The sequence below is a fragment of the Helianthus annuus genome, chromosome 11 (genome assembly GCF_002127325.2).
Source record: "Helianthus annuus cultivar XRQ/B chromosome 11, HanXRQr2.0-SUNRISE, whole genome shotgun sequence".
Lineage (NCBI taxonomy): Eukaryota > Viridiplantae > Streptophyta > Magnoliopsida > Asterales > Asteraceae > Helianthus > Helianthus annuus.
In genome coordinates this window covers 180195520-180215996 of record NC_035443.2, presented here as the reverse complement: position 1 = coordinate 180215996, position 20477 = coordinate 180195520, and the positions used below count along the sequence as shown (strand labels likewise).

General features: G+C 34.1%; 3 protein-coding genes across 4 annotated transcripts; 1 reads left to right on the top strand and 2 right to left on the bottom strand.

Annotated features, from left to right (window-relative positions):
- Window positions 1–4487: 4487 nt before the first annotated feature.
- LOC110891318 (uncharacterized protein ycf20) lies at window positions 4488–7081 on the top strand. Of its 2 annotated transcripts, none has more exons than XM_035980338.1 (2): window positions 4488–4634; window positions 6519–7081. In XM_035980338.1, exon 2 carries the CDS (start codon window positions 6539–6541, stop codon window positions 6998–7000), a length of 462 nt encoding a protein of 153 aa, XP_035836231.1. In that variant the 5' UTR covers window positions 4488–4634; window positions 6519–6538; the 3' UTR covers window positions 7001–7081. The 2 variants fall into 2 exon arrangements, with proteins under 2 accessions (XP_035836231.1, XP_021994700.1); XM_022139008.2 differs by having other exon boundaries at window positions 4528–4653.
- A 598-nt stretch (window positions 7082–7679) lies between these two features.
- Window positions 7680–10756, bottom strand: LOC110891317. The gene is made up of 3 exons (XM_022139007.2): window positions 10137–10756; window positions 9569–9855; window positions 7680–7868 (listed from the first exon to the last, which is right to left on the bottom strand). Exons 1-3 carry the CDS (start codon window positions 10175–10177, stop codon window positions 7765–7767), a joined length of 432 nt encoding a protein of 143 aa, XP_021994699.1. The 5' UTR covers window positions 10178–10756; the 3' UTR covers window positions 7680–7764.
- Window positions 10757–13190: 2434 nt separating this feature from the next.
- On the bottom strand, window positions 13191–20212 carry LOC110891316 (threonine dehydratase 1 biosynthetic, chloroplastic). The gene is made up of 9 exons (XM_022139006.2): window positions 19799–20212; window positions 17966–18145; window positions 17603–17872; window positions 16953–17159; window positions 15253–15501; window positions 14915–14988; window positions 14703–14820; window positions 14487–14621; window positions 13191–13496 (listed from the first exon to the last, which is right to left on the bottom strand). Exons 1-9 carry the CDS (start codon window positions 20195–20197, stop codon window positions 13356–13358), a joined length of 1773 nt encoding a protein of 590 aa, XP_021994698.1. The 5' UTR covers window positions 20198–20212; the 3' UTR covers window positions 13191–13355.
- Between the last annotated feature and the right edge of the window lie 265 nt (window positions 20213–20477).

The following is a 20477-nucleotide window of genomic DNA, read 5'->3' as shown; positions in this document are numbered from 1 at the left end:
ATACATGATATATTATTGTATAAATAACTTCAATAACACCTAAATAATTCACACACATGTTTATACACACACTTAAAATTATTAAAAAAAACATATATGAAAAACGTAAATAAAGGGGGAGGGGTGGTTATCACTTGCAAAAAATCTATCACTCACAACATCCAATCAAGTTCCGTCATGTCATCAACCATTATTCCATCACTCACAACCTTTTTTAGTGACAATAGTCATCACTCAAAACACCCAACAATAAACTCTCACACCCCTTCACATTCAATTATCACATAATAGCCCATAACGCGTGAAATATATCACGGAATCCTTCCGTCACTCGTTGAATTATGATGGTGGCGGTGGTATGTTGCTATCCATCACTCGTTGAACTCACTCATCACGGACAAAACTTTCCCCACCCCCACTCCCCTAATGAAACTAAATTATAACTAAGTTTTATATAAAATAATAAACACGTAAAAATCAAGTTTATAATCTATTGGGTTACCATTTAACACACTAAGATATTAATGGGCTAGATTTTCTCTCATCCGCCTCATTTAAATTTAGTTTTATGCGGATTTTTATTTACTTTATTTATCTAAAAATTATTATTTCAATTTTATTTACTTTAAATAATACTATATGCGTGTACATATATTTAAGACCACGATTTCTTAAATTTAAATAATACTATATGCGTGTACATATATTTAAGACCACGATTTCTTAAAAGTTGTAATGCATCGTGTGATATATATAGTACCTCAACCATTTATAGGATGTAAATGTAAATGTCGCCAACTACCCATTTAATTACATAATAAAAATGCATGTCAAAAAACTTGTATCCCTAAATAAAAACAACCACTACGAGATTGTACACCTAAAAACAACCACTACGATATTGTACACCTCATATCTACACACATACGCAATTTTTTTAGATAAAAACATCAACCGGTCTTATAGATTAAAACTAATGAGGTGAAATTAACAATTTCTTAAGAGTATGTTTTTTTTTTCTTTTTCTTTTTGTTGTGGAGTGAGGAAAATAAGACACGTGTATCTTTTATTGCATGCAGCCAATAAAACCTGCCACATGCAAAAATTTCAGAACTCTAAAAGCAATAGTAATATTTTTCAACTTAACCCATCAAATTGAATAAAAAATAACAATCGGTGATGTTTCATTAGTAAAGCAAAATCTTTAAAAACACTTAGATTAAAAAGAGAAAGAAAGGTCTTGAGTTTAAGTCACACAGATAGTAGAGGATTAAAAAAATTAACCATTAAAAAAAACATATGTTAATTAAACATTATTAAATCAAAACACATTCACTAATATTATTTTGATACTAATAAGTCAAGTGCTATAACTTGTAAAACCATTTTAAAGTAACCTTTAACGTATAATATATGTACCAAGCATATTTTAGTAATTTCACAATTGAAACAAAATTAGTTCTAACCATATGAGTCATAGTGGTATGTTCCTGATTGCATGCCACCTCTCATGTCTAAACGATTTGTGTTTCCCAAAGATTTTATTAAAAGCCAAAAAGTTTGGCAATTTGCTAAAAATACACATTTATTAGTTTTCTTTAAATTTTGTATATTTTTTAAAATCCATAAAAAGAATCAAACAATTAGGTTGAAGCAACCCTTAAAGTCCACATGAAATCCATTTGGGTGCAAGTTGAAATTGTTATCACCATTAAACTTGTATCATATTTAACAATGATAAATGTTATTAAATGGTGGATATAAAACATAAATATTTAAATAATCACAAGTTTCTATAAGTTATATTTTTTAAAAATAATGGTATAGGTTAACAATTATTTATAAAAGAGTTAACTGGCATTTTCGTCCATGTTATTTGTTTACTTTTGTCATTTCAGACCAATTTTCAAAAATGCACCAGTTTCCTCCCTGACATACTGAAAATGTGGCACTTTAGTCTAAAAATTAAAACTCAGTTAAGTCATACATGTTAAATGAACGGTATTATTCTCAATTCATAAAATAAGATGGAAATAAAAGATATATGAATTGACAATAATACCTTCATTTAGCCTGTCTGACTTAACTAAGTTTTAATTTTTGAACTGAAGTGACATGTTTCCAATATGATAGGGACGGAAATGACAATTAACTCTAAATAAATAGAAGAGTTTATTATGCAGATGGTCTTGTGGTTTACGTGTATTGCACATTTGATTTTTAAGTATCGGAAATTACACAGATGGTTTCATTGATGAATAACACAAATAGTCCATGAGGTTGATAAACGTTAAGGGTGGACAGGACACCTTAAGGATGAAAGATCGGATGAAAACCGCAATGTTTAAATAAGTTAATTAAACTATTTATTATTATTTCCTAGTGGAAAACTGCAATAAGGATTGGAATTTGGAATCAAGATTCAAGAGGCAAACCCCCGACCTACGTGACTCACACGACGTCATTGTCTAGTTGTATAGAGTTTTGTTGTTATCTACGTCCATTTCAACATTTAAATATACATATACTATCTTCAAGAATATTAATGTTGAGTTAAAGCTTGTTGACTTGTACTACCCCTTGTCACTCGGTTTACCTCCCATATAACTCTTTTTTTTAAGGAAAACTTTATTAAAACCGGTCGGTCTGACTAAAAAACGCAGGATCACGCCATAACCCCTTACAACATATACAAAGGAAATTTACACCATTCACACCACTCAATATCCCTATACTTCGATCTAGATTTCAACCAAAAATACCTAAGAGACCTTAATTCCACAAAAATCTCGTTACTTTCACCTCTACCATTAGAGAAGATCTTATCATTTCTAGCTTTCCATATGCACCACACCACCACGGCAAACAGCCCACGAATAATCTCCTTAGATTTTTTATCCCCCCAAATAACCTCCCAATAACTCAACAAATAAAATAAGATAAACTTAGTATAATAAATAGTAATCAAGTCTTAATATCATTGACTATTTGATATATTGGTATAAAATTGGTATAAGAATCAAAATAGGCCCAATCCCCAAGTATACAAGCTAGATTATTACCATTAAAAATTGACTATGAAGACATTGCAATGAATTGGACTAATAACCAGGGGCGTAGCTTTTAAGAGGTCAGGGGATACCCGACCTTCCGAACTTTTCGCTCAGTAGTGTTATGTATATACGCTTCGTATAATTTTTTTTAGATATATACGTTTTCGACCACCTGGTTTTATAAAACAAAATTTACTTATATAGAATTTTTAGGTCCGGTGACTTCCGACCCCCCGGTGGAAATTTTCAAGTTTCGCCACTGTTGATAACAACACATTTTTGTTATACATGCATGTTTGTTTGTTTTGACCGATATATTCGTATACATTACTTTCAATCTATAAACCATAAAGTATAAACAACAAATCTAGTGACTCAATCAAGAAAATAACAAGTAATTTCAGAAAATCTAATTAGACAAATTTTGACTCATTTATCACCTTTCATGTATCGGGCCAACTGAGTTTTGATAATGACCCGATCAGTTGAACTGACAGAGCTTACCACAATATTGAAACAAAACAAAATAAATTGATTTTGTATAAACAAAAAGGTCCTGCTATACAACACCTCTTTGCCAAATTTTGACACCCTTATACGCCACATATAGCCGTATACGTAGCGTATAGCCTTTTCAATTTCCAACAAAGACTTTTTATGTCATATCATGTCTACCAGCTGGGCTATATGCCTCTTATAGGTCTATACGCGACGTATAGTCACCTACATGGCGACACGCCTATATGCCTCGTATAAGTAAATGGCTATACAAGCCGTATGGTGACCTATATGTGTCGTATAGGGCTATATGAGGCACATAATTTTTTTTAGATATTACAAACATTTTTATACAACAATTTTGTATTATATACTATACTATACAACACTACATCGTTCTATACTAAAGAGCATAATATAGGGCTTTACTACACATAAAATGAGGCCTAGTATAAGAATACAATACTATACTATACTAAATTGTGACATCTGCAGCTGTGAATTTTAAGCTTATACGCCTCGTAAAGAGGTGCATAAAAATACTGGTTCCTACCCGACATGTAACCTTTGCTACCCTACCCAGACCCGCGGGTACATACCAGTTCCAGACATGGGGTTGGAAAAAGAACCGAACCAGACACGACCAGGTGGAACCGGAACTGGTTCCACCTCTACCCGATCAAAACCCGGACCCGAACCGGCCAAACCCGAAAAAAACCCCGGCCAAACTGGTTAAAAAAAGAAAAAAACCCGGCTAAATCATTCAAAACCCGATCAAAAACCCGAACGTACCCGGAACCTGCTCCTACCCTACCCGGTTTTTGACTATGTTGACCAACCGTGGACCTAGTTACTACCCGGTTCTTTAAAAGACCCGTTTTGTATACCTCTAGCCTTGTATATACAAATAGTTAAAAAGCCCAAGAAAATGGTATCCATTGTTGGGTCAATAACGGGTCATATTGGGCCCCTAAAAAAGGCTTATCGATGCTAAACGGGTACTCAAAACAGAAAGCTGATAATTCTTCATGCTGCTTGAATCCACTAGTCAATCTTCATCATCTTCTTGCCCTAATAATCAAGGTATCATCAATTCTGCTAGGTAATAATGACTATTATATCAATGTAAACATCATTTTGCATAATGTAATCGGTTCAATTTCTCATTGGTTCCTTCAATTTCTCCAATTTGTAATTTAGGGTTTCTTTCTTTCATAAAAAAATGATTTACAATGTATCCACCATTGCTGATAAATTAAACTGCTGATTCATTAAATTCTGGTAACATACGAGCAATATAGAACGCAATCGAGCTATTTATGTTGATAATTTATCAATTTCAAAATTAAAAATCCCCTTTATTGCCGCAAAAGAATGTTTTTTTGATATATTTGTTTATTATTAAATTGTGTTGATCAAGTAATAAAGTAGGATACAGGTGAAGAAATGATTCATGAGAATTATGATAATTAAGTTAACTTGTGTATCCCCAAATTGATTGTGAATTGTGAGTCTGATTAGGTTTTTTTTTTTTTTTTTATTTTTTTTTTTTTTATTTTTATTTTTGGCTTTAGTAAGCGTGAGTCGCACCGAACCAAGTGTGACATTAGGCGCAAAGCGAACAACCTTTTTTTGTGCGTGCGACGCAATTTGTTTATGTAAAACAACAACCGGACATGGTATATCCCACATATAGCAAAGCTATTGGTAGGGTCACGGGAGGGTGGGATGTAGTTAAACCTTACCTCTATCTGTTAGAATAAAGTGGCTACTTTCAGATAGACCCCCAACTTTAAAAACCGACAACAAAATGAGTGAAAGAGTAACCTTGTAAGATAGAAATAGAGATAACTATAATATCATAAAACATATAGATATAAGTAAATGAAGAAAATTGCCTGCAAAGTCCACCTTAATGTAGGCTACGTAAGTACTATGCAGTTAATGCGGTAATATATCTTGACCGATATTTGAGATATAGGTTATCTTGGTGAGATATCGGTAATTTTAATATCATGCAGAATTTATATATATAGCAATTTTACACTAGATATGTCGGTTATATCGCTCAATATCGCCGATAATATCGGTACTGATATTCTGACCGATATTTGACACCGATATTTTACTAGGGGACCGATATATCACCGATATTAATTGCATGGCATAAGTATCATCCACTAAAAGTCCTTAACCTTAATCCTACGTCTCAATGCAATTTATTTATACAACTTTTTATTTTTTTATTCGAGTTAAATGCCATTTAGTCCCTGTGGTTTGGGTCATTTTGCCAGTTTAGTCCAAAGGTTTCATTTTTAACTTGTGGGTCCAAAAAGGTTTCACAGTTGCCATTTTAGTTCACTGGGTTAACTTCATCCATTTTTTCTGTTAACGAGAAGGCCAATTCGGTCATTTTATATGGCTGAATTGCCCTTTTAGTTAACAGAATTACATACAAAATGACCGAATTGGCCTTCTCGTTAACAGAAAAAAGGATGAAGTTAACCAAGTGGACTAAAATGGCAACTGTGAAACCTTTTTGGACCCACAGGTTAAAAATGAAACCTTTGGACTAAACTGGCAAAATGGCCCAAACAACAGGGACTAAAATGGCATTTAACTCTTTTTATTTTTATCAATTCTTATAGGTTTCTAGTATCAGTTACCCTAAGTTTAGACATAAATAAGCGCTATATATGGTTTAATATACAAATAACCTTGAGGTACTAACTAAAAATCCATATGTACAACATCCTGATGCACAAAACCTTCTTCGGTACGAAAATCGCGCCCTCGTGCTGATTTTCTGTGCGCTATCTGTACACCTCTCGCTTTTTTGTTATCTGAAGCGCAACCCTATGCGTCTAGTGGCAACTCGTGCGCGCTTTTTTAAACGATTACGCACAATCTCGAAATCTTTTTATTTCAATTTCAAAACTGAACTGTTTCTTGCATTATATCTTTCAGGAACACTAATTTGAGCTTAAATGGCAATCTGTGCAAGTCTTATCTCCATAGATCCTATCAGATTCAACTCTAATTCCGTTACAAAATTTTCAAGTATATCTTCAAGATCATCCACATCATTTAAGTTTTCCAGAATCAAAGCTGTACAAGACAACGAAGGAGGACGTAGGCGACTAATAGACATCATTCGGCTCGTACCAGACATTTCAAGAAACTACTTCAAAAGCCCTTCTAGAAGAACGCTTTTCGGTGGTATATCACTTCTTGGCGGGTTTTACGTTGCACAGACGATATCCTTGTCGTTTGGAGCTTTAGCTGTGAATGATGTAATTGCGGCAGTTGTTTGCGTGCTTCTTACGGAATATGTGACTCGGTTTTATTACAGCAGACCCAAAGTGACATTTCCCATTGCTCTGCTTAATAATTTCAAGATGGGGTTCACTTATGGTCTTTTTATTGATGCCTTCAAGCTTGCAAGTTGATTATTTAAATTTTTTGTATGTATTCAATTGATTTAAATGATTATAGCATTGTATTTGTTATATTTATATTCATCAAGAGAAGGGGATATATGTTTAGTTATTTACGGTAACAAAATTAAACATAAGTATGCAGTGGCGGATCTAGAAAATCCGCATAGGTGTAACGTTTCAATAAAAAGGGGTAACGAAATCGAAAAAACGTTAAATTTTTCCAAAATTTAAACGTTTCTTTAGTTTCTTAACGTTTCTTTTGTAAATTATCAGCTAGCATGCGAAATGCGCACATATTGGTAAAACCCTCTTTAAATAGGCAGCAACATCGGCTATCAAGCCGCCACCACCCACATACACAAATACGGCGTGAATCGAGCCATCCAGTTGGCGCAAAATCTCCCTTGCAACAGTTCCATGACATGAGATCACATCCTGCAAGGTCTCCACAGATACATATTTGGCTGTTAATGCAACGCCTTGATAATGGTTACCAAGCGTATGACAATAACTCGATCGATCACTCACGTGTTCAACATAACGTAACGATTTCTAGCCCCTTGTATATAACTTGAGGTTAAACTGATTTCTAGTTTTATAAAGTTGTTTCAATTATAGTAACCGATTAATTCAGGATTTAATTACTGTAAATAATCATATAAATACATTATAACAAAACTTATAACCATTGGAATCAGAAAGAAAATTAATGCATCATTGTCTTGTTTCTTAACATACAATGTTTCATTGCATGATTTTTGAAATGATTTTAATCAAGACATAAAAATAAATACATAAACATAAACAAAAACAATGGTTAATGACAGATGTAGGAATACTAATCCCTCCCCAGCCTTACCCGCGACTGGACCGTCACCTGCGTTTCAAACAATAAGCCAAAGGATTCATTAGTAGCATAAATTCATCATTAATCATCCTCAAATTAATAAAGTTTATATAAAATGGGTTAAGTTTTTATACAAATGGTCTTAACATACACTAAACGTAAGAAATGAAAGATTTTTTTTTATTTTTTATTTCTCATCTACTTATAAAACTGTCTACTTTTTCTTTCTTTCATATAAAGCACATTAAAAATATTCTTCTTAGAAAGTGATAAAACTTTGAGTCACTACCACTCAACTTGAAGTTAACAAAATTTCTTTTAGATGTTACAAAACCTATTCTTTCCTTAAAGCTTGCAACTTCGGGTTGTATTTTCTCTTTCTTTAACATCCTAATCTTTTAATAATATTTTTGAAAGCCAACTAAGCAAGTTAATTATATGCTTCAAAAAAAAAAAAAAAAAAAACCCCTTTAAACACAACTAGTTTGTAACATTTTATTTTTAGCTAAACTTTTTCATGTTAAAACATCAAAAGAGAAACATAACATATTAACATATATATGAATGAATCATTATAAATTAGAATTAATTATCATACATATTTGGTTCATGCAAGGCTATTCAAATAACTTGTAGCTGTTTGCCTTCCAAAAAATTCTAAAATTGGCTTATTTACAAACCGAACCAAACCAAGTTGAATGATTGTATTTTTTTTAGTTTATAATATATGGTGGATCATGGATGTTTAAAGCACTAATGATTATTGTATATTTTGACTTTATGTCCTAACTTTAAGTCAATATATGTTCAAATACCTCATGGCTCTAAACTCGCTTAAAAAAACTCAAAAATACTTTCACGAAATTGGCTTGTTACAAACTGAACCAGCTCGGCTCAGATCATTTACAAGCCAATCCAAGCACAAGCTGACCCAGCTCCGCTCGTGAGCAGCAATGCACATTTGTGTGCAGTGGCGAAGCTTGAGATTTCCGACCGAGGGGGCGAAAGTCACCGAACATAAAAATTTCTATAAAACAGGGGGGGTCGAAAACGTATATGCCTAAAAATTTCTATACGAAAACTTCATACTCTCCACTACTGAGCGAAAAGTTCGGGGGGTCGGCCGCCCCCTCCCGCCCCTTAAAAGCTTCGCCCATGTTTGTGTGTGTGTATATATATGTATATATATCACATGTAAGTATCTATAGAAAACCCACTTTAATTTAGAAAACCCGGGAAACTCAAAGCTCCCGATGTTTTTTTTTTTTTTTTTTTTTTTTTTTGAAAAAATTTACACATGTTATATACATGTTTGTAAGGGTTTTGGGCAAAAAAAAAAAAAAAAATCAAAAAAGCGCCGAGTAGATATTTTTAAAAAAAATAAACAAGTTTTGGTGTAACACATGTTACATTCATCTGACATATTTGTAACATGTGTTACACCAAAACTTGTTTATTTTTTTTAAAAATATCTACTCGACGCTTTTTTGATTTTTTTTGCCCAAAACCCTTAAAAACATGTATATAACATGTATAAATTTAAAAAAAAAAACATTGGGAGCTTTGAGTTTCCCGAGTTTTCTAAATTTAAAGTGAGTTTTCTAAATTTAAAGTGGGTTTTCTATACATCCTTCCCCTATATATCACTATGTGTTTGCTAATGTATATATACTTGGAAAGTAAAAGTAAAAGTAAAAGTAAAAGGTGGCAAGAGGTTTGTTAATTATTACCACATTGTCTTGTTGAGTTAAGGGTGGGTGAGCAAATGCACAACATTCCTTCCGTTTCAACATCAAACCCACAAGTTCCACCGGATCTCCGACACCGATCACACCCTGTATCCGGCAAACTATAAGACAACTTCATCCCATAGGACCAATCCAACGGTTTCTCGTCCTTCAACTTGTCGACGTCATAGAAGCTCGTATAATGAGTGCAATCCAGTATATTCATACTCATAAACTTAAGCGTAGCGTATGACGTAAAGCAACACGCCGGAGGAGTGTCATTCGACAATCTGAAATAAAAATATTGGTGAATAATATTTCTATGTATTAAATAAATGAAAATCTAAAATAAAAATATTGGTAAATAATATTTTCTATGTATTAAATAACTGAAAATCTAATAGTGGCACTAGGTATCATAATATCTAAACAAGAAATAAAATAACTACTAAAAAAACTTAAAGATGAATAATAAGTAAAATAATAATAATAATAATAATAATAATAATAATAATAATAATAATAATAATAATAATAATAATAACTATAATAGATAATAAACTCGACTAACATTAAAGATCTTGAACGAGGTGCATGAGTTGTACAAGTCATCACATGAGTGGTCACTAGAGAAGTTAAAGCATAACGATTTATAGTGGTTTAAAACCGGAGAGTCAATGGAGCAATTAACGAGGGCGAAAACAGTGTCTGGTGAGGGTGGGATGAGGGCGGATTGGAGGTCGGACAAGAGGAAATCATGGTGTGGTTGAAGAATAGTGCAAGTGGACATGGAGGGGTCATATATAGTAACGGTTTTCGAGGCATAGTCGATGGACTCGACCTTGTAGCTACCGGACGGGGTTTGGAAAAAGAGTGCCGTGGCCGAGGGGGTGGTGACGGTGGTGGTGGGCGAGGCAATGGTGGGCGAGGCAAAGGTGGGCGTGAGGACGGGTGCGGTGGTGTTAGTTGTTGTGGTGGTTGTAGGGGTGGTAAGAGGGGTAAAAGTGGTGGAGCAATTGAGCATATTCCGGAAGAGGGGTGCACCACAACCATCATCAATGCCAAAAGGATAGTCTATTTCAATATTGGCACATGAATTCCTACAAACTGGGAGAGAGTGAGAGTGAAAGAAAAAGAGAACAAGAAAGAAGATGAGAGACATATTTTGTTGAGTGTGTTTGTGTGACAAAAAATGTTTTGAAAGTATGAAAAGATGAAATAAGATGTTTGCTTTCGGCTCCTTAAATTACTCTTAGAGTTGAGGAGCACAAAAGTCTTTTACTTGGGCCTACAAAGTAAAAAAAGTCACTGAGGGGCCGAAACTGACAAAAGCATTTCAAGGAGAGTCCACATTTTCAAAAGAAGTCAGTGACCAGAGGAATAAAAAGACCAAACTTTTTTTGAACTTTTTATAGAAATTTTGAAAGCTTGCTTATTTGTCTTTTTAATAGGCGACCAGTTTATGTTAATGATTTGTCATCTTTTTCTTTAATTTTGGAGTTAATACGGTTTTTGTCCCTGTGGTTTGTCAAAAATCACTATTTCAGTCCAATAGTTTAAAAATTGCGATTTCGGACCCTGTGGTTTCACTTTCGTAATGATTTCAGTCCCTGTAGTTTCATTTTCGTAACCATTTCAATCCATTATTCTGTTAAGTACAGGGACTGAAATGGTTACGAGGTGGACTGAAATGGTTACGGAAGTGAAACCACAGGGACTGAAATCGCAATTTTTAAACTAATGGACTGAAATAGTGATTTTTGACAAACCACAAGGACGAAAACAGTAATTAACTCTTAATTTTGTTTTACGACTCTTAATGTTTTTTTTTGCAACTCTTTTTGTTTTCTTTCTTTCCCTTTATCTCTGTTTTTTAATAGTTTGGGTATGTTGGTTATTTCTTGAATGCTTGTTTAATTTATGTCGCAGAACTGTGACATCATCAATAACAACTGTGACATAATCACTAGTAACCCGAGTAACTTTTCAAACACACAATACACGACAAGTTTTCAATAACAAAAAGCCGTCTCTTAAGCGACTTGTGTACAAAGTGTAGAGTGAGTCATGTTGTGTCCATCATCCATGTCACATGCGCATGGGTGTTTTGCATCCTTATGGGTAGGGGTGCTCCACTTTCCATCACTCACCACACCCAATCATTGTCCGCCACGTCATTGAGCTTGATTACATCACTAGTGATTAGCTCCACTTTCGAAAATATCGATTCCGAAAATCGCCAAAAATGGGTACCGGTACTTACGGGTACTGTAAGTGTTCGATCTGTACGGTACGATATTCAAAGTAAAACAGCCTGAAATATTGGTACCGTTTCGAAATTAAAGTACCGATCTTAAAAATCTCCAACATGGAAACTGGTAGCGGTATCGAAAGTGCTCGGTACGGTACGCTTCAGTATCCATATTGGTACCGGTATGGAACCATTTCGGTTTCGTTGCCGGGTACGATTTGCTCATCCCTATGCATGCCGAGTTTTATACAATGTGCCATCATTGCTTTAGAACATCAAATAACCGTTCAACATCCTTTCTTGCCGATTCTTGGCATGCCACAAATTTCTTTCTTTTTTTCATTTTCTGGAAATGAGAAAGTTTTAACAACTGCTGCGTACTCGGGGTATATTTAGTTTGTACTCCACTCCTGAACCATAACGAAGAATTAGGTCCGGTAACGATTTATGATGTCGTTGAAAATCTCTGATTGATGCAGAACGTTTAAGTCATTATTTAAACAAAAACACCAAAGAAAGTATGCCAAATCCATAGATCATGTGAAGACACAACTTCTGGCATTACTGTGAGATGTTCGCGATCACCTCACGTAGACTAACATTGCCATGTATTAGGACAACTGCGCCATGACCAATACATATCATGCTTCCAAGCATTAGGGGGAAGCCATGTTTTGTTTCGCGCGCTTCATATAATTTTTGAATGTCAGTCCATCTTGGTTTCGTAAATACTTCTTTTTGTATGGCTTAACCACACATTTGCCAAAATTAATACACACTTTCCCGTTATGTTTCTTTTCAGACATTCATCCCATGAATCGCTAGATGTGCCGTATGTCATTGGACGAATTGCCGATTTGCATCTTTATAAATTTATACCGACTTTCTGTCTCCATTACCGCGTTCATACCAGATTCATTGATTTTGTCAAAAGATACGAAGAAGCCATGAATACAAAGAAAATTACATTTTTTTGAGGATTCTAGTGATAAAGTATATAGCTATAGATTTGAAACAAAGTATGATTAATAGGTGTATAAACCTCTTTTTTATGTTAAAATGGATGAATCCCTTTTTTAGTTGTTCCTGTTATATAAATGATCCCTTGATATATATATCGTTTATTTCTACACTAACTTTCCAACAGCAGGGGCGGACCTACCTTAGCCTCCGCTACCGCTTGTCGCTCCGGCAATAATGTAAGTTTTAGAAAAAAATTGTCTTTTTTTGACGTTTTTTTTTATTTCGTTACCGTTTTTTTTTATAAAATGTTACCGCTACGAAGATTTTCTAGATCCGCCATTGTTCAACAGGAACTCACATTCTCCACCAACCAAATGTTCACCTTTGCAATTCACACCCAGAATTTAAGTATAAAATATAACAAAATTTATATTATATAAAATATAACAAATTCTAACTTTTATTAAATTTAAATATAATAATCACATCGGATTATTTTGGGCATTACACGACACTCTTAATAGTCATTGTCGTAAAACATGACAAGTTCGTGCTTATTATTGTCACCCAACTTCGTCAATGCATTAAAAGCTTGAATGCTTCGTTATCACTTTCGATTTCATAATCATATCCAAGATCGTTGGCAAGACCGCGAAACTCGATCAGATCATTAGATGGAACTTGAATCCCGACAAGTACGTTAGCACCGGATTCTCCCTATACACACAGAAACATGTATGAAAACAAATATTTAATAACAAACTTTTTATTACAAAAGTGCGTATGTAGGTCTTGTTAAAACCAAAAACTGGAAATGCTGGCTGACCGGATCAGAATTTAAATCAATATTTTAAATACTGATTGAACCAGCTATCGTTTATTATCTCGGTATGGTTGAGTCGGCATGAATTGGGTTCCGGTATAGTATTCAAACCGCCGACATATCCGGTAATACTGGTTAATCCCATGTTAAAATTTTGAGTTTAAAATAGTGATAATAGTAAATTTCATCTTTTACGCTAATTGAACTTGATGCATTCAACACTCCAATGCCTTAAACCTATTGTAGGCTTTATTTAATAAGACTTTGTTGAAACCATTGATTTTTAATTATAGAATAACGTAGTTTTGGATATTTTTTTAGTTGGAATTGTACTTTTATGGAATTACAGGGTTAATTAAGTTAACTGGTTGAATCGTCTAGTACAATCGGTTAAACCGTTTCTAAGCCTAACCCAATACGATTAAAAAGCGGTTTTTAAAACATTGATTTAAATTAGGACACAGATCACCAAACGGTATTCAGGGAAACCAAAATAAATAAAGGAAAATTTAATCCCATCCGACAGGTTCGGTTAACAGTGGTTCAATTACTCTCTCCTCTCTATCTCTCTGTATGTATACATAAATATATATATATATATAGAGAGATAGAGTGTAAACGGGTGTGAGAATAAAATATATGGATAAGAGAATAGTTGAAGCCTTTAAATTTCATCTTTGTTTATTTAAAGCATAATTTATTAATATTTCAAATAAAAAAAATATTAATATAATTTTCTATTTTAATATTGTTGTATATTTTTATGTTTAGTTTCTAAAATATTTATAATGTAATCCAGATTTTTTATTCGATCAGACCAGTGAACCGGCAAAACGGCCGATTCATCACTTTAAAAACACTAGTTAAACCTTAAAACAACTAACCTGTGAACGGTAATGAAACAAACTAATATTCCATCGTGGGCTAATAACGTCCAAGAACTTCAACAAAGCCATAGGCTTCTCAGGAAAGATAAATCGACAAAGGACTTCGTTTTCAACATGTGATTGACCACCCATCTGGTGATTGATTTAGTCAGTAGTATGGGAAAAAAAAACTAGTTTGCAAATGTCACGAATTGAACAAAAAAAGTTGATTACCAAATGGCGTAAATGATCTTTAACCATGTCATTGTTTGTGAATTCAATAGTTTCTAGTTGAAATGACTTCATCCTCTCCATCATGGCTTGAAGTTCAGTTTTTGTATGAACTCCAACACTGTAACACAAAATCAAATGGTTTATTTAAACAATACTACGAATTTTAGCGGCCAAAACTAACGACGATTGGTTAGCGATATTTAAGGTCTTACCTGTACAAAATTAGAGCTTGATTTTTGCTAGGATTGAATCTATACTTGAACTCGGTGATACTTATCGGTCCAACCTATCAAAAAGTTATTGTTAGTCATTGTGTTAACATATATATCTATGGGAAGGCTACTACTAGTAGTGGATATTGCATACAATAATATAGTTGGGCCATGTTTGGTTTTAGTTTATTTACAAAATGGATTGATACGTACATGGTCCAACTATATTGTTGTACGCAACATCACATTAGTGTTACTAGCAACTATATTTCCTGTAACACATACCGATAAATCATAAATAAAAATGAAAAAAAAAAAAATAAATCATCTGAACTTACAAGATTGCAGAACTGTTTAATGCTTCCGGGCTCCTCGGGCATAAAAGTAGCTAGCACGGCCTCTTGCTGCCTACCAACGTTTGCGAGCTCACTTACCACTCTCAATCTATCAAAGTTCATGTTGGCTCCACTGGTTATCGCTACGACATTTGCATCCTTAAGGTTGTAGAACCGGCAGTATGCTTCAGCGCCGGCAAGGGCAAGAGCACCTGCTGGTTCTAATATGCTCCTTTTCTCCTCAAACATGTCCTTCAAAAATATTATAAATTACACTATAAGAATATGACAATTGTGGCATCCATTTTGGTCAGTGAAACAATATTTATGTTACCATTGGATAAATTACAAAAAATGGTCATTAATTAGTGACTTATGGAAGTTAAAGTTAAATTCAAAAAACAGCCACAATGAGGGAAAAAAAGTATATTAATAAACTGTGCTAAAGAGATTAGAGCTTCCACAACGCAGAACTCCACAAACTTCCATCTCAGCATGCTACACCAGATTTCAAACATCCCTCGAATACCTTCATTTTTTCCACAATACCAAATCTCCACCTCACAACCCACTTTTATAGAAAAAAGATATAAATATAATATTGTTTGGGTGTGTGCGCGCCCCGCCTCTCCTTGGTCAGTTTGAAGTCCGCAAGCAAGGACCTGACAACCGGACTTGAGCTTCAGACCTACTCCACAACGGTGAAGGTTTGAAATGCGCTTGGTTTGGGATTCCGGACGCATTCATGTTGGATCCGTTGTAGAAGCTCTTAGTGGCAACAAAAGTGTGGGATAGATTATGACCTTTCTGTGACACTAGTTTTCTTGAAAAAATGTGAGTTAAACACTTAAACCCATAGTTTATACCTTTTACCCATGTGGGATAGATTATGCTCTTTAAGAATTTATGACAAAATAAGACTTTAATTAAGAGGGGGTTATAGTAGTATAATAGTTTTAAATATGCATAACAAACACATTTGTATGTATAAGTAATTTTTTTTATTTTGAAAATATGAACTATTAATAAGCAGAATAAACGATTTGGATTTGTTTTTTTTTTTTTTTTGAACGGCCAACAAACTCAATCCCGAGCACTCTCGGGGCACCCACTGGACAAACGGAGTACTCCGAGAGTAACCCGAGTCCACCACCAATTCCGGGGAAAACCCGGTAACCCACCCGTCCGTAGGCACGACAGTGAAAGTACCGGTAAAACCCGTTTGGCTCAAGGATCCAACCCAGGTTTCCCTGGGTCTCCTATCATTGCCCACCAGTGCCTCACTCTGCACCAAGTGGGAGTCGAACCTGCATCTCTCAAGAGAAATGCAAGCCCTCCACCACTTGATCTAGAGATCATTGGCATTTGGATTTGTTTTTTATACGGTAATTAATGTTTTGTAATAACCATGTATATGTGTGGTATGAGTAGTGACGCTTTTCTTGTAGATAGTTAAAGTTGTTAAATATATAGTGTCACTACACCTAGAATGGTCACTACTTTTAATATGTTTTTTGGATAGTAAGTGTCAATATTTAAACACCAAACATTCCCTATACACACATTGTCACCTTATGACCAGACTTTTTCTTGGATTATAAGTGATGACTATGTTAAAAAGCCAATTTATCTTGTAATCTAACCCAAAAGACAGGATCAACATGATAAGAAACTAATGAGACAATGGAGAGTGAGCGAATTACTTTTATGGATGCGCTGATAGCATCGCGACTGACAAGAACTACACCATCAATCAGTTCCCTGCATAAGCGAAAAGTTTCGACCCCAACCTCCTTCACCGCAACACCATCAGCAAAGCCTCCTACTTGATCGAGCATAACTCGTTGGCCAAGATGCAATGACAAAGCCATTGCATTTGCATCAGCGGGCTCTACTCCAATGATTTTTACCTGTGAATGCACGTTTTGGTAAGTATCCAATGTTTATTAAGCTTGTATATAGTCAAAACAATAATACGATAACACCAGCGCCAATGGGGCATCCTTGGTTGCCAAAAAGGCCACATTGGTTGTCTAAGCCGTGCTTCACCTTTGGGTGGGACACGGTTTTGGCTCACTGTTCACCCACATGTTCACTTATCGCGGTGAGACGTGGGACTAGGGGTGGGGCCGAGAAATATGTAAATATTCTTTTTTACAAAATAATAATATCGGTAACCAAAAATAATGTAAAATGTAAGTGGGAATGTTTTCGGTCTTGTTATTGGGGATGCTTTTTGTTGTTTTTGAAGGATGTGTGTTTTTTTAGACGTGGTATATCAGATGTACGTTTTTGGGTGTTTTGGGCATGTCATAACGCAAGATCTAAAGTATATTGCAAATGGAAAACACACCTCGGGTAAAACCCTCTTAACATAGGCCGCGATACCAGCTATCAAGCCACCACCACCCACTGGCACAAATATGGCATGAATGGGATCTTGCATTTGGCGCACAATCTCCATCCCGACAGTTCCTTGACCCGAGATTACATCAGGGTGATCAAAAGGGGGAATGAAAGTGCGATTCTCCTTCGCACCCCTTTTCTTGGCATATGCTTGTGCTTCATCATACGAGTCACCCTCAAGAACAACGGTTGCACCCAATCTCTTAACCGACTCCCACTAATTAAACAAATGGTTATGATAAAAGAGTGATCACACACGGTCATGTAACATGTGTATGCATATGTAACATGACATGATATAAAGTTAAACCTTGATACGAGGTGTAGTTACTGGCATAACAATCACCGCATCGCAACCTAATGTCTTGGCTGCTAACGCAACTCCTTGAGCATGATTGCCGGCAGAAGAGCATATGACACCTTGTGCTAGTTGTTCCTTTGGGAGTTTTGACATCATGTTATATGCTCCACGAAGTTTGAAAGAGAAAACCTGCAACCACCTCGAATATAAGATATTTAAATTTTATATATCCAAATTACAATCATGTTCATCATAAATATTTATAATCATGATTGGGGTATTCTTCGAAACTAGATTGCATTCATCTGAGTACTTACAATTTATCCTTATGCATTTCATATATAGTCATAGATAATATCACGATGAATAGAAAATACATGCAAAAATGAATTTATCCTATTATGTATGTGATAAGTTATGTTTATATAATTTTAGAGTAATTAAATTTTAATTATATCAATTAAATTTATTATTACTATTATTATTATGATTATTATTATGATTATTATTATTATTATTAATATTAATATTATTATTATTATTATTATTATTATTATTATTATTATTATTATTATTATTATTATTATTATTATTATTATTATTAGGGTAAGGATAGTGCAAAAAGGGTCTAAAGTGTGAGAAGTGTATTATGACACTATATATAATACTATGTAACACCATATAACAATATGTAACACCATATAATATCATATAAACACTATGTAACACTATATAACATTATATAACAAATATAACACTATATATCTATCATAGACATGCTATCAGACAAACTGTAGTGTTATATTTGTTATATAATGTTATATAGTGTTGCATAGTGTTATATGGTATTATATGGTGTTACGTATTGTTATACGGTGTTATATAGTATTATATATAGTGTTATAATACACTTCTCACACTTTGAGCACTTTTTACAGGATCCTCTACCATTATTATTATTATTATTATTATTATTATTATTATTATTATTATTATTATTATTATTATTATTATTATTATTATTATTATTATTATTATTATTATTATTATTATTATTATTATTATTTCTGTGGTGGGTCTTCAAGATATCCTTTCCAACATATTCGCATAATAAATGTAATGCTGAAAAGATTTAGTCTGAGATATTCGCAATTGTATGCATGTTACTCTGAATATTTTATTATTGATATATAAGTTAAGGTGTGTTCTTTCCTTTATAATGATATAAGGCACGAGTATATGTCTATTTAAAAACTGTCGCAAACAAAGTTTACCTAACAATCATTACCTTCATCTTGTTTGTTTCCAGAATTTAAAAATCAGTTTAACTAAAATATTACGAGGTAATAAAATATAAACAGAAAAAATCAAACAAATTAAAATACAAGTTACAGAAAGCTAAGTTCTTAATTTAATCAAATAACAACAAACTATAAGAGAAAAACTAGGCCAAAAAAAAATATATATATATATATATATATAATGTATTGCATGTAGAAACGGAAGAAGACTTTTGTTTTCACATTGGTTTTGATAGTTAAACTAATATAGATTAAATAATCTAAAGTAATGAATTGATTTTTAACATGTTAACTTGAAATTTTAAGATATATTTAATATGTTAAATGTGTTATTCCCGGTTCCTTATTTTTTTAGTATTCCCAATAAACCTCACACTATATTATATCTTATGTATCATTTTATACTAAATCGCTTGGTTTGAGTGGTTATTCAAGTTTTGGAGCGAAAATGAGTAAAACCGAGCTACTAAAGATCAGCTCGGCCCGTTTTCACTCCTGATCTAGTTCAAGCCGTAAAATTAATCTACTAGCAAGCGCTTACCGGCTGAACATCCTCCCTCTTCAACCATAGATTGACGCCCAACCTCGCCGACAGCTTCACTGCGTGTTGCAGCGGAGATTCCACCGCCACGTCATAAACCCTTGACTTCAATATTCTTGTCAAGTACTCCATTGCACCAACCGAAGACTCCGATACACCACCGTCTGGTACCGCTCCAACCTTGCCTTGTTCATACTGCAGCGAATCTGGAGAGAACTGCAGCAATGTCTGCGGTGGAGATGCAACAACACCAATGGTGTTTTTAGAAGAGATCGAGGTTGCAGCCGACGGGGACATGGCCGCAATGCGGAATGCAACCGCCATTCTTGTTTTACCGGTGATTGTTTTCGTGTTGAGAGGTAGTAGAGGGAGGCTGCAGGGACATGAGGCAGCTTCCATTGTAGTTGTAGTTGGTGAGGGTGAGGTTAAAGCAATAAGAGTTTGTTTCCTTTTATAAACGTGTAGTAAAGTCTAGTCTGGCTAAATTATATAATGCATGAATCATGTGAGATTAAAAAAGAAGAAAAAGAAGACCATGACATAATTAGTTTGTTCTATATTATAATACTCCCAAGTCACTGTCTGGCCTGATTGTTTATGTTGAAGTTAAAACAGGTCTTTAGTGCAATATCAATATGCAAGATTTTTAATTCAAAATTGTTCTTTGATTGTGTTCTTA

Coding starts and splice junctions, on each gene's coding strand:
- LOC110891318 (XM_035980338.1), top strand. CDS start 6,539: ATGGCAATCTGTGCAAGTCTTATCTCCATAGATCCTATCAGATTCAAC.
- LOC110891317 (XM_022139007.2), bottom strand. CDS start 10,177: ATGACTTGTACAACTCATGCACCTCGTTCAAGATCTTTAAT. Junction 9,856..10,136: donor CCTCGTTCAAGATCTTTAAT/GTTAGTCGAGTT, acceptor TTTTTATTTCAG/ATTGTCGAATGACACTCCTC. Junction 7,869..9,568: donor TAACTCAACAAGACAATGTG/GTAATAATTAAC, acceptor TTTGAAACGCAG/GTGACGGTCCAGTCGCGGGT.
- LOC110891316 (XM_022139006.2), bottom strand. CDS start 20,197: ATGGAAGCTGCCTCATGTCCCTGCAGCCTCCCTCTACTACCTCTCAAC. Junction 14,622..14,702: donor AAGATCATTTACGCCATTTG/GTAATCAACTTT, acceptor ATCAATCACCAG/ATGGGTGGTCAATCACATGT. Junction 13,497..14,486: donor TGTTTCATTACCGTTCACAG/GTTAGTTGTTTT, acceptor CTGTGTGTATAG/GGAGAATCCGGTGCTAACGT.